The following is a 17,410-nucleotide window of genomic DNA, read 5'->3' on the forward strand; positions in this document are numbered from 1 at the left end:
AAATTAATAAAGAAATGTTAAAAGATGTATGTGGGTCAGAGAGTGGCTCACAAAAACAATATTTCATTTACAAAAATTAATATTGGCGCTAATTGTCTTCTTTGATTGCCGCACTAGAACACAATAAATATTGGTGTATTTTTAACTTTTTTATTGGTGCATGTTGCCTATCAAGCATTCACATGATTGCCGTACCAGGGTTGCATTTGATTGGGCCAAATAAGCACAATATTGTTGTGGTTTGACATATGAGCCAATAAGTTGTGAAATCACACGATTGACGTATAAAATAGACCAATAATTGGTGCATTGCGGCAATCGTGTGATCCTACCTTAAGAATGCCACTCAAGTGATGCTAATGAACTAACTAACCAAATAACTAACAAACTAACTGACTGACTGACTAAAGGTAGGATCACACGATTGCCGCAATGAACCAATTTAATACAATTTTTATTGTGCTGAATTGGGGCCCAATAAAGAAATTGTCCCAATCAAATTCTCTGCAGTCACATGATTGCTTCATTTTATATAAATTTGATTGTCGTAAATTGGCGCAAAGCGATTTAGTGGCAATAATTGTCGCATTTCAGTCACACGATTGTTCTAGTTTACGGCAACTCAGAGAAACAGCTGTTGTGCTAGATTTTAAATTTTGTTTTGTTTACATAAATGTAAAAACAATCTATTTTTGAAAAAAATATTTGTTAAATAAAAAAAGAAAATTGTGTCGGCCTTAATTATCATATAAAAAAATTAATAAAGAAATGTTAAAAGATGTATGTGGGTCAGAGAGTGGCTCACAAAAACAATATTTCATTTACAAAAATTAATATTGGCGCTAATTGTCTTCTTTGATTGCCGCACTAGAACACAATAAATATTGGTGTATTTTTAACTTTTTTATTGGTGCATGTTGCCTATCAAGCATTCACATGATTGCCGTACCAGGGTTGCATTTGATTGGGCCAAATAAGCACAATATTGTTGTGGTTTGACATATGAGCCAATAAGTTGTGAAATCACACGATTGACGTATAAAATAGACCAATAATTGGTGCATTGCGGCAATCGTGTGATCCTACCTTAACTAACGAAATTGAATAATAAATATGGAATCATCCACTTTGAAAACTAAAAGGATTTCATTCTGAAAATATTTTTTGGTTTTACTTTTTCTGTAGAAAATGTGATATTCGGCGAATTATTTAATTTTTAGCTTTTAATTTGTAACATTTGTACAAAATAAATTTATTAAAATTTATTTATTGTTAGCTATAAAGTTTTTCCATCTTTCTGGCAAAATATGGATTCCTAGCCAATAGAACTGCTCATCTTTTGAGGCCAAGAATGAATCCAGCCAATATCGGATACTCACACGCAGAGAAAAAATATAATTGAGCATGGTTACTGTAACCATTTAAATAGTGTTACAAGATTTTTAACAATATTATAGTCACAGTAACCATTTATATGATTGTGGTAACTATAATATGGTTAATTTACGATTCACATGATTGTATCAACCATATATATGTTTACAGTAAACAAATATATGTTTGTGGCAACCATATTTATGATGAATAATTTTATCATAATATGTTGTTCTCAGATTATGATAAGCCTTAAGCCGAGAGCACCATAATATGATAAGTCCTTCATCATATGAATGGTTGTCACAAACATATATTTGTTTACTTTAACCATATATATGGTTGATACAATCATGTGAATCGTAAATTAACCATATTATGGTTACCACAATCATGTAAATGGTTACCGTGACTATAATATAGTTAACAAATTTGTAACAATATTGAAATGGTTACAGTAACCATGCCCAACTATATTTTTTCTCTGCGTGCAGAGAGACAGTTCTGCATCGACTTTTAAGAGGTACTGCAACATGTGGCAGAGCCTTGTCATGGCGTTTTTCGGTCAATGCTCGTTTCAAACGAATCAGTTGCGTTCTGTTCTCTGTGATGGCCTGGCCAGATTTCAGCAGCTCATAATAGATAGGTGCCTTTTGGTCCCACCAAATACAGAATATTTCTTTAGCGATATGGATATTTGGCTTTGGTGTTGATTCGGCTGTTTGGCGGCGCTTCACAACCGATCTTTTACGCTTAGGGTTATCGCAATGGATAATTTTTTCATCGCTAGTAATGACTCGGTAAATGACTTTTATAGCGTTCAAGCAGCATTTAAGACATCCAAATCGTTTTCAAATTCTCTCGGCTTCAATTCGTATTGTACACAATTTCTATAATTTTGGTTAAATTCTGCTGCTCGTAAATATTTTGAAATTGCTGCCTAGGTAGCTACCAAGCTCTTGTTGAGTTTTACAACAATCGTCCAGGAGTAATGCCTCCAAATCTTGGTCTTCAAACTTTTTTGACTGGCCTGAGCGATCTTTGTCTTCCGTGTCAAAATCACCACTTCGAAACCATGCAAACCATCTGTCGCACGTTGAAACCGATGGAACACATTCACCATAAGCTTTGGTGAGCAATTGGTGTCCTTCGAAGGCACTTTTTTTGAAAATAAAAAAGTAAACAAAACATCCGCATATTGCATTCTTTGGTACAGAATTCGACATTTTCGAAGCACTTTCGAATAACTAAATGACATATAAAATTACAGATATGTACCCTTTAAAGTGACATTATTAAAAACAAAGATACGCCATGGGCCGTTTTCTTATTATTTTTTTTTGTCCCAATGAAAAACTGCAGATTAAAGAAATTTGATTTTCTCAATGCCTCATTTGCTTCTATTCTGTCGCAAAGCTAACCCGACCTCATCTGCCAATTATTTATTTATCGTACAGATAAATTCAATCAACTGTTCCTAGTTTTTATGTGTTTGTGTTTTTGTAAACGAAATTAAATATATTTTAATAAAGTTTAATAGAGGAATTAACATTAATTTGATGGAGGATGAACTCGAAGAACATGAGTTTCAAGTGAACGCTGAAGAGTTTATCATGCCAGGCCTAACTACCTGGCAGACATGCAGGATAATGATTTTTTCAAAAGATTCCGGCTGTCGATGGCCACATTAAACAGCTGATTTATGTAAACATGTTGTCCAAGGCGAATTCATACAAGGTGGTGGCAGTTCTACAAAAACAACAATTGGTCTTAACAAATGTCATAAAACAAAAATGAAAAATTAATAGTGAGGGCTTTACTTATTTATGTACAAAATAAATATTTTGTTAATAAGCTTAGAATATGTATAAATTTTAATATAAAAACAAGCTTTGATAATTGTTAGAACCAAAAAGCGAAAAAAAAGATATCAACTGTTTGACTGACTCCACCTTGTATACATTCGCCTTTATGTTGTCACTTGAAGGCAGGGTTCCCAACTTTCACATCTATGTTGAGAGGTATTACCACCTGAAAATAATGTTTGTTCGGTATATTGAGAAAACCAAAATTGTTAACGGACAGTTTATCGGCCTGATAAATGTATGTCGACATTTAGTAACAGGCAGTTATACATTGAGAAAACGGGCCTATATGTTTTATATCCCAAATTTTTAAGTCATACATCCAATAAACATTTATAATAACATTTTTCCAGTTTCGGTTTTTTAATATTGGGTCATGTTTTTCTTGTTAAAGTATTGACAAATTATTTATTAAAACAAATTAATTGTCCTATTTTGTATTTAGAATAGTATAGTGGTGCATAACATTTGGGAAGATTCGTCATTTCCGTATGAAAATTCCAAAAAACTATTGGTATTTTATTAAGTTCAATACAGAAGTGTATTACATTACATACCGCTCATTTGCTGCAACAACGTCATAATTCAAAAAAAGTCGTTTCGAGAAAAACGACTTTGAATGTTTTATGAAATTTTGCTATTTCTTCAATAAATTTTCAACAAATCAATGAATTTCAGAAATAAAAACAGATTTAAATAGTAGATGTTAATATATTTCTAATCTGTATTTAACCCAAATTTTTACTTGTCAAATATACAAGAGAATATGAATTTTCATTTTGACGTTTACAACAAAAAACACTCTCATACCAAAAATAATTGACTTTTTAAAACCGTTAAAACTATATGAAAGACTAAAGAACGGCGCATATTTTGTACTACTCAGTTCAAAACACCCGGATTTTGAGTTATGACGTTGTTGCAGCAAATAAGAGATATGTATATTTAGTTTTTAAATCTTATTCATAATGTTTCAATTAAGCTCAATTTCAAAACCCTGCAGAGGGTTCAAACTGATCAAAAGATCAGTTTGCCCTCACATTACTAATACAATAACAAAAAAAGAAACACATTCAACAGTTTAATTGATTTTTGTAAATTGCTCATAGTTGGTATTCATTACTTTTATTAAATCTTTACACACTTGGGAGTATTTTGTGGTTTTAATTTTTCACATGGCGGAGCAGCCACAAACTCTTCACATGAAGTACATGTTTGTTCATAATAATTAAAATAAGTATTTGCCGGGCAAGACATTAATACAGCATTGTATTGACCTTTGCACATGTAATATTTTAGGGGGCTTTCATAATTTGGCCATAGTATGTAAAGATCTTTACCAACACATGTTGGCTCATACTTTGTTGTGTAAGACGTTTCCAAAGCAGGCTGACATACTGGTGGAAGCGGTTCTGCGGGTACTTTGGTTGGTGGTATGGTGGTGCAAGTAGGTTTACCTGATTTTGTTGGCAACAAACTACATTCTGGAGGAGGGATGAAATCATCACATCTCGTACACCTCTGTAGGGGAAAACTGAAATAGGAGTTATAGGGACAATCTTCTAGTTGCGGATTTCCAACGCCCAAACACAAGTAGTATTGTTTGAAATTCTCATAGTTTGGCCAAAGGATATCAGCATCACTGCCTGCACAAGTAGGTGTGAACTTTTTAGAAAAGTTCATTAAGTCTAGACAAGTACTAGTTTGGGTTGCAGCCGATGACAGTTTTGGTAAAGTGCCAATTGCTACGCATTTATTTGTCTTATCGAAAGGCAATTTTTCACAGGCAGGAGCCGCAACATACGATTCACAATCAGTACAAGATTGGGAATAAAAGTTGAAATATGTACCTTTAGCACATTTTCTTATCTGGGGATTATAGAGACCCTTACACCAGTAGTATTCAGCTACATTGTCGTAATTCGGCCAAGATATGTTAACATCATTGCCGACACATTTCGGTCTAAATGTAGTTTTATACACTGGCAGTTCACAAAAAGGATCATTTGTTTCCGGTGGCACTATTGCAGCAGGCGTAAACTTTTCACAGTTGTTTTTTATAGTTGAGACTTTATCACATTCAGGTGCTGGTATATATTTATCACATCTAGCACATTTTTGTTCATAGAAATTGAAGACGGTATTGGGAAAACAGCTTTCTAGAATGGGATTTTCTGCGCCCTGGCATCTATAGTAACGCGTTACATCTGTATAGTCTGGCCACAAGACTTTAATGTCATCGCCGACACACATTTTTTTTAATTTTTGTGTATAGCTGGGTGTTGTAGGACATACCAAAGTCAAGGCATGCTGCAGCACTGCCAGCAAGCATGCAGTAATAAGCACTGAAAATATACAAAATATATTTAAATATCTGTTTTTTTTTTGGGTTATAGTAATTTTATTTACCGATTTTCATGATCTTTCCAATTATGTTTCACAAAGGTATTTCAAAAAATCACTGAATGGTTTCTACGAGAGCTGCTTGGTATTTATGGTGTTTTCTTTAAAAAAAAACTTGAGTAAAACGTAATAATTAATCAAAGATAATCATGACATGAATGAATTGATACGCTACTACTCAACACAATTGTTAGTTATCAGGGAAGATACTTAAATTCACTTTAATGAAATTTTTTAGCACGTTTGACGTACTTTTCTCATTGAATGTAATACAATATAATACAATCCTCTATAAAAACATTTATTTGTGAACCCCGTGTTACGGTCCACTTTACACAGGAAGCCATGAAAAGCAAGGTCCTTAGTGATTCAAATTTACGTGTTATGGAGAATTATACACAAAGACAAGACCCTCGATTTTGTCAAACAAAAATGCAACATAGCTATTCGTAGAGTTTTGCGTTTCACTCTCGCATTGGAAACTCAATTTCGATAAACTCAAGAGTTGAGTACGAGAATTTCGGCTTCATATACGAAGGTATTAGTCGATGTGACAGTTCCTGGATGGAACACTTCTTTCGGCTTAAGTCTTAATTGGTAATGGCGTTATTTTAGGCCAAGAATTAACTTAAAGAAATCAAATCAAGAACAACAAAATACATTGATTAAGACTTAGGCTTTTAACAATTACGACTCATCTCTAGGTTGGGTCATAGCTAAATACACATTTATCGGAAACTCTCCTGTCAAAGACCTAACTTAGTTGTCAAAAACCTAAGTGGAGAGTATGCATTAGTACCAAATACTATGTGAAAACAAAAACAACACTCGTAAGTGTGATTATTTTGATTGGCTTTTTGTTTGAATTTCACTCTATATGTATTTTTCTATGGAATGGAGCATAGGATGGAAGAGTTGTCAAAAATCTAACTCTTGCAACAACAAAATACTTGCTAGTCAAAGTATTTTGTTGTTATATCAAACATATGCTTTGTATTATTTTTGTTTGACAAATCGGAGTGTCTCGTCTATATGTATAATTCTCTATGGGTAGAATTAAGCTCCCCTTTTCTATCTGACGGTAGTTATAAGTACCGGAATTTTTGGCGCCTTCTAACTCACCTTGTAACAGGGTGATTACAAAACTATTTTTTTTTGTTTAATAAAAAAAAAGAATTGTTTTATTTTTTAAAAATCCACGCTAAATTTAAAAATTTGGATTTGTTGAAATTGAAAGATCGATTAGTATGGCCTTCGGAGAGCTTCAGCTGATGATAAAGTTAATTATTCGAGCCAATCTATGTAGGATTGTATATCATACATATGTATATCACTCTCAAGTTATTATAAACGTGGGTAAAAAAAAAGAAAACGTATAAAGGAAAAATAAATCGGTATATAGACATAAATCGAAGTAGCAAATATGTTTTATAACCAATAACACTTTGCTGCACAAAGTAGAGCACAAGAAATGTTATTCGCGAAAATATTTTTTAATCATTTCATGTCGCTTTTGTTGATACTCGTACTAGCTATACAATTAATATTGTTTTAATCTTTAAAAAAGTAATTATGATTAACAACAAACCACATTTTAGAATTTTGAGATTTTGTCTGTGTGCAGAGAACTAAAACCATTATTTATGGATCGAATTTGTTGATTTTCAATACCATAATCAAAAAGTCGGTGCCTTTTTTAATGAAGCAATGGTTATTGGATAAAAAATTATTGTATTTTTCAACATAGTCTTCTTGGAGTTCCATGCACTCTGTCAAACCTACAGTGGTATAGAAAAAAAGAGGGAAATAAATATGTAACTTTTAAATGGTTAGTTTGGTTTGAATGAAATTTCACATACGCAAAGCGGAAATATTTTCGAGTCTATTTTTTGAATTTGGACCACCAGGGGTCCCCAAAGAAGGACACCTCGGGTATGTTAAATTTTTAAAACGATCAAATTTCTTCGTTGTCACTATCAATTATTGTTATAACTTAGGAGATATTCGCATTTGAAATTAAATTTTCATAATTTTTTCCCACCCTACTCCAGTTTTTTTTAATATAAGAGATAATTGATAGCTGCGACAAGGATTTATGTTGTGCTCGACGAGTAGTTTCTATATACATATGTAATTTGAACACAAACGAAGAAATACCCGAGGTATCCTACTCCGGCCACGACCTTGGTGGGCCTATGTGATCCAAACCCTATAGCATCCCCTCTTTGCGAATGTGAAATTTCATTCAAGCCGGACTAACCGTTTAGAAGTTATATATGGGGGATTTCATGTCAAGTGAACCAATTTTTAAAATCGATGTCTTCCGATCGGGATGAAATTTGCACCAAGGTTAGACCTAGTGGATAGTAATTCAAGACATAAAATTTTTGAGTTAAAACATTTATTTTGATATATATCCCACTCGAATCCCACTAAGCGACCAAATAGATCTTAAAGGACTAGGACCAAGCTTTCTTTTGAGCAAAAAACAATTTTAAAAAAAGGGGCCATTTTGGAAAAAAGTTCGATTTTGAAAAAAAAAAATAAAAAAATAAATAAAAAATTGTATGTTTTGAGTTATAAAACATTTATTTTGATATATATCCCACTCGCATCCCACTAAGCGACTAAAACCGTATTAACGGAATGGAACTAAGCTATATTTTGAGGGAAAAAATATTTAAAAAAAGTACCCATTTTGGAAAAAAATTTAAAAAATTTTATGTTTTGAGTTACAAAATATTTATTTTGTTAGATATCCCACTCGCATCCCACTAAGTGACTAAAAAGGTCTTCAAGAAAAAGACCTAAGCTTTCTTTTGAGAAGCTTTCTTTGAAAAATGTCAACAAAATTTTGGATTTTGCAAAAAAAAAAGTCAAAAATAGCTTGTTTTTAGTTACAAAACATTTATTTTGATAGATATCGAACTCGCATCCCACCAAGCGACCAAATAGGCCTTCAAGGAAAATATCTAAGCCTTCTTTTAAGAAAAAAGAAAAAAGGGTCCACTTTAAAAAAAAGGCAAAAAAGTTTTTGATTTCGGAAAAAAAATATTAAAATTTTCTTATTTTTTTTTTAAAATATGTTTTTTTTTCGAAGAAATAGCTATCTAAACTATTTGGGACACATTTTGCTAAGAACAATAGGTTATAAGTTACATGGATGAGAAACAACACATGATTGGCCAAAATGTCAAATTCTTGACCGATTTTGTTGAATAATTGTATCTGAATTACTATCCAATAGGTCTAACCTTGGAAGACATCGATTTTAAAAATTGGTTTCCCCTATACTTATTTTCCTCTTGTTTTTTTTCACATATTTTTTTTACTAGTGCATTCTCAGGACTTAGGTTTTTGACAACTCAGTTAGGTCTTTGACAGGATAGTTTCCGATTCCGATTCCATAATTACATATGGTATACAGCAGAGTCAACTAAAAAGACAAACGAAAAATTAAGTATATTAAAGTAAATAAATTCACACATTGTCTGGTCTGTAAGATGATACACTTTCTGTAGTATTTGTATTTATAGATAAAAACTCAATATAAATCGTTGTTAATTCTTATAATGTTATCGAAGTAAACAAAAAACAAAACTAGTAATATATTAATAGATGTATTCATTACTCAGTTTGTGATAAAAAAAAGTATTTTCAATAAAAGACACAACTCAATGAACAATGGCAATGAACTTGCAAAGCATTACAATTTAACTGAGACCCTATTAAGATAGTAATAGTTAATCAAAATGTTAGTATTCTTAAAAGAGAAAATTTGAAATTATCAGTTTAATATAACTTTTTATTTATTAAGCATAAATGTTGTAATAAAATTGGTTTAGAACTGTTGCTGTTACATTCTAAATCATTTTAAATCACTTGTATGGTTGTCAAAGGTCACATATGTATATTGGGGTGTCCCAAAAATCATTTTTTTGCCGCTCAAGCATAATTTGAAATTTAATATGATAAAGTATTTTTGAGATTTTTTTTCAGATTTTTCGGAAGAGGTTTAGAAGTCGCTCAAGACGAATTTTTGCCTAAAATCGGATTTGTTGGCCTTTGTCAAAACCCACGATTTTATTTACGTTATAGACCGTTAAATTCAAATCGCTTTTCCAAATTCGTAACAATATCAATCATAAAGTACAAAGCTGAAAACCGGTATAAATCAGGAAAGGTAAAAGCACCTTTGACCTTGAATACAAATAAATAAAAAAAAATTTAAAAAGTTATGAAGAATACTCAATAAACGACCGACATACCCGATTTTTAGAAAAAACTCGAATTGAGCGACCTCTAAACCTCATCCCAAAAATCTTAAAAATACTTTACTTTTAAATTATGCTTGAGCATAATGTTCTTTTACCCATAGAATTATTCCTTGCCCATAGATGTTTAAATATAAAAAAATATTTCATAAGGATTAAAAATTTAAATTTTAACTGCTGTACTTATTATAAGTTATTGTAGGGACTGAAGCCAAGTTAATCCGCTACACTAAAAATTATTAAAAATATGAAATTTATTTCTTAAGAAAAATTTTAAAACAATAAAATATTATTTTACTAGCTGACCCGACAGACGTTGTCCTGTCCAAATTAAAAAAGCTTGTGTTCGATGTGTGAATTCGTGAGAAGCGGTTTGAAAAGGGTAAAAATAGTTAAAAAGAAAATAAAACGTATTATTGAATGATACTGAGAGACAAAGAACCTAAGTTTGTTGTCAAAAACCTAAGTCTTGCAACATTCTGTTGTTCATGTAAATCAATGTACATATTTTGAGTTTTTATATAAGTTATCGAATTTTGTTCTAAAAAATGAGTTCAACGCTTATTAGCCATGTTATTAGGGAATTTAGATATTTTGAGTTTTTATATAAAAATCAAATTTTGGTCAGAAATATAAGCGATCACAGATCGATCTCCTTTTCCTGATTCAACGCTTATTGGCCAAGTTATTAGCGAATTTCGATATTTTGAGTTTTTATATAAAAAAATCGATTTTTGGTTCGAAATATGAGTGATCATTAGGGTATTCAATTAATCGGGTTTCTGGTTTAATTAGTTAATCGAGCAAATAATTAATCGAGGTTTAGATTTATTCGGTAAGTAATCGGTTAATTTAAAATTATTCGATTAAACGAATAATTTCTATTTTAATTTTAAATTGAAAATAAAATAACGAATTTTGTGTACAAAAACATATAAAATGGCAAATAAGGTATTTGATATCATTTTTGTAAACATATCGCCTATTTGCTGCAACAACGTCATAACTCAAAATCCGTGTTTTTTGTATATGTTGGAGAAATCAAAAGCATGAGAAATCAAAAGCATGGATTGCTTTAGATTTTGATTAATTTAATAGTTTCGTTTAGTTATGATAAAAGACTCATTTCAAAAAAAATAGTTTCGTCTATACATGTAAATACAAAAAAAGTTTCAAAGACAAGTAAATTAAATATGTCAGTTGTTATTACTCAATGATCATTATTGGATGTTCCAAAAATATCTAATTTTAATTTCAGATTTGTATTTGAATTGTTTAAAGTGCAAAAAAAAGAATTTCCGTTAATTGTTATTTGAAAATCGGCAATTTTAAATTATTCGAACAGTTAACCGTCCAAAATTAATCGGTTAACCGATTAACGGTTAATCGATTGAATACCCTAGTGATCATAGATCGAGCTCCTTTTCTTGATTAAACGTTTTTTGGCCAAGTTATTAGCGAATTTTGATATTTTGAGTTTTTATATAAAAAATTGATTTTTGGCCAGAAATATGAGTGATCACAGATCGAGCTGCTTTTCTTTATTAAACGCTTATTGGCCAAGTTATTAGCGAATTTTGATATTTTGAGATATAAATCTAAAAAAAAAAAACGATTTTTGGTCAGAAGTGATCAAATTTTAAAACAATAAAATATTATTTTATTTTGACTTCATTAACCCATTATAACCCAAAGTTAAACATACAGTTTTAAATGAACATTTCGCACATCAATATCCTATTAATAATATTAAACTACGAAATTAATAACCAAAATAGGTATTAAAACTATTTTCACAATACTAAGAAGCATTAAAATTAAGATTTTTCACATCTCAACTTTTCGCAAATATGAACAGAGTTCTAAGTTTGAAGGGTTAATTTTTGTTAAACTCTTGATATTACTAAAAAATTGATTTGGAATTTAATTTGGTCATAATCGCATGTTTTTGCAATACGTAAAATCTAATTTATATCTATTCGAAATTGTTTTGAACAGTTCAAGTAAAAAAGTATATTATTTTTGTATTAGTCACCGCTCAATAATGACCCTTTAATTTATTCAAATGAACAATTTTGTTACTCAATCACGTCTACAATTTAGCTAATTGTTGCCGAAAACTGTCACATTAATATTAAATTATATTTAATTTTTTTTATATCAAAAACATTGGTATTTAAATAAGCATTATTTTAATCTAATCAATTCATTTTTTTATACAAAATTTATTTACTAAATGACCACTTATTTGTTGCCAATTTTTTTATTTGGAAAACAACTGTTAGTTGACCACATGTGAAAAAAATATAAATTTTACTTATATTTGGAGCAAAGTAGAATGTAATTGGCGGTGCAAAGTAAACAGTTAAGATCAAAATTTTTATAGCTTCCCAAAAATATTGAAATTATTATATTTTTCTAGTTTCCCTGACTTTTTCACTTCCATTCAAGGTTTCTGTAAGATTTTACAGTGAATGGTTATAATTAAAGTAATACTACTACTGAAATAAGGTTTTGAACTGTTAAGGAATTTACGTATTTCGACATTGAAATTTACATTAAAATTCTATTGCGATATCGAATATTGTAAGAATATTTTGAGTTTTTTATTTTTCTTTTTTATACTCATACTGTCTCATACTTAATAACATATCATTACAACTTGCAAAAGATTTCGCATTATTTGTGTAAACAAAAAAGTTGTTGTTTTAATAAAAATAAACAAATATTGCAACTAAATTAATTATCTAATTTATGCAAATAAATTCTGTAACAGCATAATGTTAATTACCAATAAATTATGTATATGCAGATATGTAACAGTGCACGCAGAGAAAAAAACATGATTGTGGTAAACATAATCTAAGAGAAACATATTATGATAAGATTTATGATTGTAGTCCAAACATATTATGATCATTATTAGTATCATAAAATATCATAATATGTTCTTAAGTAATCATATTATGATACAAATCAATCATAATATGACCCAATTAAATCATATTATGAGCCAATTAACCTCCGTTAGTCGCAATCATTTTCAATCGAGTCTAGTCGCAATGTATCAAATTGATATCAATAAAAACAAGTAAGAGAGCTATATTCGGCTGTGCCGAATTTTATATACCCTTCACCAAAATATACTTTAAAATAAATATTTTAAATATTTTTTTTCCAGTTGTTTTTTCGAAATTTTTTTTTTTTAAATTTTAAAATTTAATAATTTTTTTTTTAATTTTAAAAAATTTTTTCCAGTTGTTTTTTCGAAATTTTTTTTTTTAAATTTAATAATTTTTTTTTTAATTAAAAAATTTTTTTTTTTTTAGTTTTTAAATTTTTTTTTTAATATTTAGTGAAATAAAATTTTGTTGAAAAAAAAATTCGGGTTAAAAAATATTTTTTCCGATTTGTAGGTCCAACTTACTATGGTCTTATATACGTCGTTGCTCAGGTCTTTGAAATATCTATCATTAGATATCCATATTGTCTATATTAATGATTTAGTAATCCAGATATGGGTCAAAAATTGGTCAAAAATCGAGGTTGACCTGGTTTTTTCCTTATATCTCAGCCATTTGTGGACCGAATTTCTCGATTTTAAATAGCAACAGAGCCGGAAGAATTTCGGAGATATTGACGTATCATTCGTGTATGTAAGTTATTGACACACAGACGGACATGGCTATATCGACTCCGCTATCTATAAAGATTCAGAATATATATACTTTGTGGGGTCGCAAATGAAAAATGTAGAAATTACAAACGGAATAACAAACTTATGTATACCCTTGCCACTCATGGTGAAGGGTATAAAAATGGCGTTTGAAAATAATCTCTTCACATTTCATTTCGAAAATATAAAAACAATATTAAATTCAATGTATTCAAAAGAGTAATCAAAATAAAATTGCAGTAAAAATATTTTTTTATCAAAAAATAGCTTAAAATTTAGGGTGTTTTAAAAAATTTACAACAAAAATTTGTTTTCCTGTATCAACTAGATCAGTTGCGAGTTACGGAGGGTTAAATCATTTTTTTTTTCTTCTCCATTACCCCACTTGGGAGCATTTGGCTTCCACAAAGCATCTCCATCTTATACGAATTGTTGCTGTTGTTTTTTTCGCGTTTAGATCCATTGTTATGTTGTTGTTGTAGCAGCGTGATTGCTGAGTTGACAGCCCTTGGCCGAGTGAACTCGGGTCATTCCGGTGCGTAGAACCGGCTGTCATGGGAATGTATCCACTGTTATTGTTTGCATCAGTTTAAACGGTTGTTGTTCCAGCTAAGTGGATGATTGGTCTGCTGTAGCGGGTCCTCGGATACATGTATGATGTTGTCATAAGGATTCAATCGATTGTTATTATTGCCTTGTGTCATTTCGTTAATCGGTTGTTGTTCCAGATTAGTAGATGATTGGTCTGCTGTAGCTGGTGTAGGATAATGGTGCTGCCATATGTCGTTGCCTACACGCAGAGAAAAAATATAATTGGGCATGGTTACTGTAACCATTTATATAGTGTTACAAGTTTTTTAACTATATTATAGTCACAGTAACCATTTACATGATTGTGGTAACCATAATATGGTTATCTTACGATTCACATGATTGTCTCAACCATATATATATGGTTACAGTAAACAAATATATGTTTGTGGCAACCATATTTATGATGAATAATTTTATCATAATACGTTGTTCTCAGATTATGATAAGCCTTAAGCCGAGAGCACCATAATATGATAAGTCCTTCATCATATAAATGGTTGTCACAAACATATATATGTTTACTGTAACCATATATATGGTTGAGACAATCATGTGAATCGTAAGTTAACCATATTATGGTTACCACAATCATGTAAATGGTTACTGTGACTATAATATAGTTAAAAAACTTGTAACAATATCGAAAAGGTTACAGTAACCATGCCCAACTATATTTTTTCTCTGCGTGTAGAAACAACGCCCTCTGTGTATTTGGTGTAGTCGTGGGGAACCTTGCTGATCTTTGATTCCTACCTTTTTCTCGCAGGGTGTGGCGTACTGCCTGACCTTTTCCATGATGTTATCCTCTCTCCAGGTAGAGGAATGGTCAGGGGCTTCTTGGATGTATTGTTTAGAGGGAGGTTAATTTTAAAGATCGAACCTTTATTTTTGCAATATTGGAACTAAATTCCCAATTAAAAAATTATTGATAAATTCACAGAAATTTATTGTTATTTGCAATCATGTTTGTGCTGAATATTAGAAAATATTAGTTATTTAACTTTTTTGATTTTAATACAACCTCAATATGCAGCCACACGTGTTATTGTTTTATTATGGAAGTTAATTTCCTTATTAAATTGCTTTATTATTGAAGCACCTGTAGTTTGTTTATATTTAAATAAATACATACCTAAGCCTTTTTTAATTATAACCCTTTGTTAAGTATGCATTGGTAAGGAGTCTTATTAAATAATAATACAAATTTCATGTAGAAAAATCCCCCTATTACATTAATTACACAAAAATAAGGGACTATATAAACGATTCCAAATGTTGCATAGGCAATTTAAAGTGAATGTAAACACTGAAAGTAAATCAGGTATAATCGAAACGTTGCGAGGAATAAACGTCAATCGCCATGACAAAAATTTCAACAAAATGGTGCCAGAAAACAATACAACATTGCGACAAAATTTCAGGAGTCCGCATCTCATTGACAATTTTAAAATGTGTTGCCCTGTGGCCTTGGCAGTACGAAAATTCGAATAAAAATCAAAAGTTAAATATATCAAAAATACAACTTATACAACGCCTTATCATACATATACCGGCCACTCTAATATTTTGCTCGCTTATGTGGGTTGAAGTTTTTACTTCATCGGACTTGGATCAGGCCGGAAATGGGCTGTATATGTCGTTGGCCTTAACCATGTACATAATGAAATTCATAAATATAAGAGTATTGTCAAGGAAAGCCAATTCATTTATTTATGAACTGGAACACAATAAAATGTTTGATTTGCTCAAATCCGAAGAAGCGCAAATGTGGTCGAAACAACAAAAAAGTTTTCGTAATGTAGTCATCCTTTATACTGGTGGCAGTGTTTGTTCTGCTATATTTGCCTTTGTGGGAGTGTTGTTTGATAAGGAATATAATTTGGGCCATCCCTATTGGCTGCCCTTCGACTGGCGTAATCCGGAGCGTTATTGGTATGCATATTCATTTAATGTGATTGGTATACTGGTGTCCTGTTTCTCAAATGTCAGCTTGGATATGTTGGGTTGTTATACGATTTTCCACATTGGTCTGTTGTACAAACTGTTGGGCATGCGTTACTCTAGTATAAGATCTTTGAAGGAAGTGCTTGCCATTAAAGAGTTCAGGAAGTTATTTCTACTACATACGAGTATAAAACGGTGAGTTGTATGAATACTATATTTGCAGATGTTTTTAAAGAGAATGATCTGTTTTTCCAGCATGACTAAAGAATGTGAAATATTAATATCACATTATGTATTGACGCAAATTATTTTTAGTGGCCTAATCATCTGCTTTAGTGGTTATCGGCTGCAAAAGGTAAATATATGTTATGTTTGGACTCAGTAAATGAAGAAATTAACTATATTGGTTACATTATTTTCTTCTAGTTGTATATTTTTGCTTCCTTTTTTTAAGATGAACATTTTAGCCGACTTAAGCCAATTCCTGGGCATGTTGCAATTTCTTAGTGTCATGATTTTGGAAATATATTTACCCTGTCATTTTGCCAACCAAATAACTTCAAATTCTGCCGAATTGATTAACAACATCTACGACTGTGAATGGTTTCAATTTTCCGGCGTCAATCAGAAATTTATACGTTTATATATGGAATTTTTTAAAGAACCTGAACAACTTAGAGCTGGAAAATACTTTGAAGTTGGCTTGCCCATATTTACTAAGGTTTGTTAAGGTGTTTTTTTATATGAAAGTTCTTTACAAATAAACTATTCTATTTTTAGGTGATGAACAATGCTTATAGTTACTTTGCTTTGTTATTAAATATGGATAAATAAATTAAAGAATATTTTAAATGTTTTTTTCATAAGTTGTTTTATATTCAATGAAATAAAGGAAATACATACCCTGAGATTTCAACTTAAGACAAACAAATCAAATTTTAAGATGTTGGTCATAGCCCAACTTAGGTTTTTACGGAATGAAAAATTTACCACGCCCACTTTTTTCGATTTATATAAAATCGGAAAACAGCTACATCGATTTGGCTAATTTTTTGTTTAAATGATCATCCAATCATCATAAGTTTTTACTGAAAGAACAATTGACCACGCCAATTTTCTTTTCGATATATCTAAAATCGCAGGACGCCTGGACCGATTTAACTAATTTTTTTTTTAATGTTCGCAATACATAGTCCGCAGAAGTCTTTACATACGCCCACTTATTAAATACATCGGTCTGTGATCAATCATATTTATTTCAGACCAAAATTCGATAACTT

The 17,410-nt window shown here is 30.8% G+C and overlaps 2 protein-coding genes across 2 annotated transcripts; one reads left to right on the top strand and one right to left on the bottom strand.

Moving 5' to 3' along the window:
• Positions 1–4,348: 4,348 nt before the first annotated feature.
• Positions 4,349–5,707, bottom strand: LOC135959166 (uncharacterized). Its single transcript, XM_065510241.1, has 2 exons — positions 5,649–5,707; positions 4,349–5,584 (listed from the first exon to the last, which is right to left on the bottom strand). The coding sequence occupies exons 1-2, from the start codon at positions 5,656–5,658 to the stop codon at positions 4,368–4,370; spliced, it is 1,227 nt and encodes a 408-aa protein (XP_065366313.1). The 5' UTR covers positions 5,659–5,707; the 3' UTR covers positions 4,349–4,367.
• Positions 5,708–15,748: 10,041 nt separating this feature from the next.
• LOC135953529 (odorant receptor 94b-like) lies at positions 15,749–16,987 on the top strand. Its single transcript, XM_065503471.1, has 4 exons — positions 15,749–16,325; positions 16,386–16,485; positions 16,585–16,851; positions 16,911–16,987. The coding sequence occupies exons 1-4, from the start codon at positions 15,763–15,765 to the stop codon at positions 16,962–16,964; spliced, it is 984 nt and encodes a 327-aa protein (XP_065359543.1). The 5' UTR covers positions 15,749–15,762; the 3' UTR covers positions 16,965–16,987.
• Positions 16,988–17,410: the final 423 nt, after the last annotated feature.

Source organism: Calliphora vicina, chromosome 1 (genome assembly GCF_958450345.1).
Source record: "Calliphora vicina chromosome 1, idCalVici1.1, whole genome shotgun sequence".
In the NCBI taxonomy this organism is placed as follows: domain Eukaryota; kingdom Metazoa; phylum Arthropoda; class Insecta; order Diptera; family Calliphoridae; genus Calliphora; species Calliphora vicina.

Coding starts and splice junctions, on each gene's coding strand:
- LOC135953529 (XM_065503471.1), top strand. CDS start 15,763: ATGTGGGTTGAAGTTTTTACTTCATCGGACTTGGATCAGGCCGGAAAT. Junction 16,326..16,385: donor CTACATACGAGTATAAAACG/GTGAGTTGTATG, acceptor CTGTTTTTCCAG/CATGACTAAAGAATGTGAAA. Junction 16,852..16,910: donor GCTTGCCCATATTTACTAAG/GTTTGTTAAGGT, acceptor TTCTATTTTTAG/GTGATGAACAATGCTTATAG.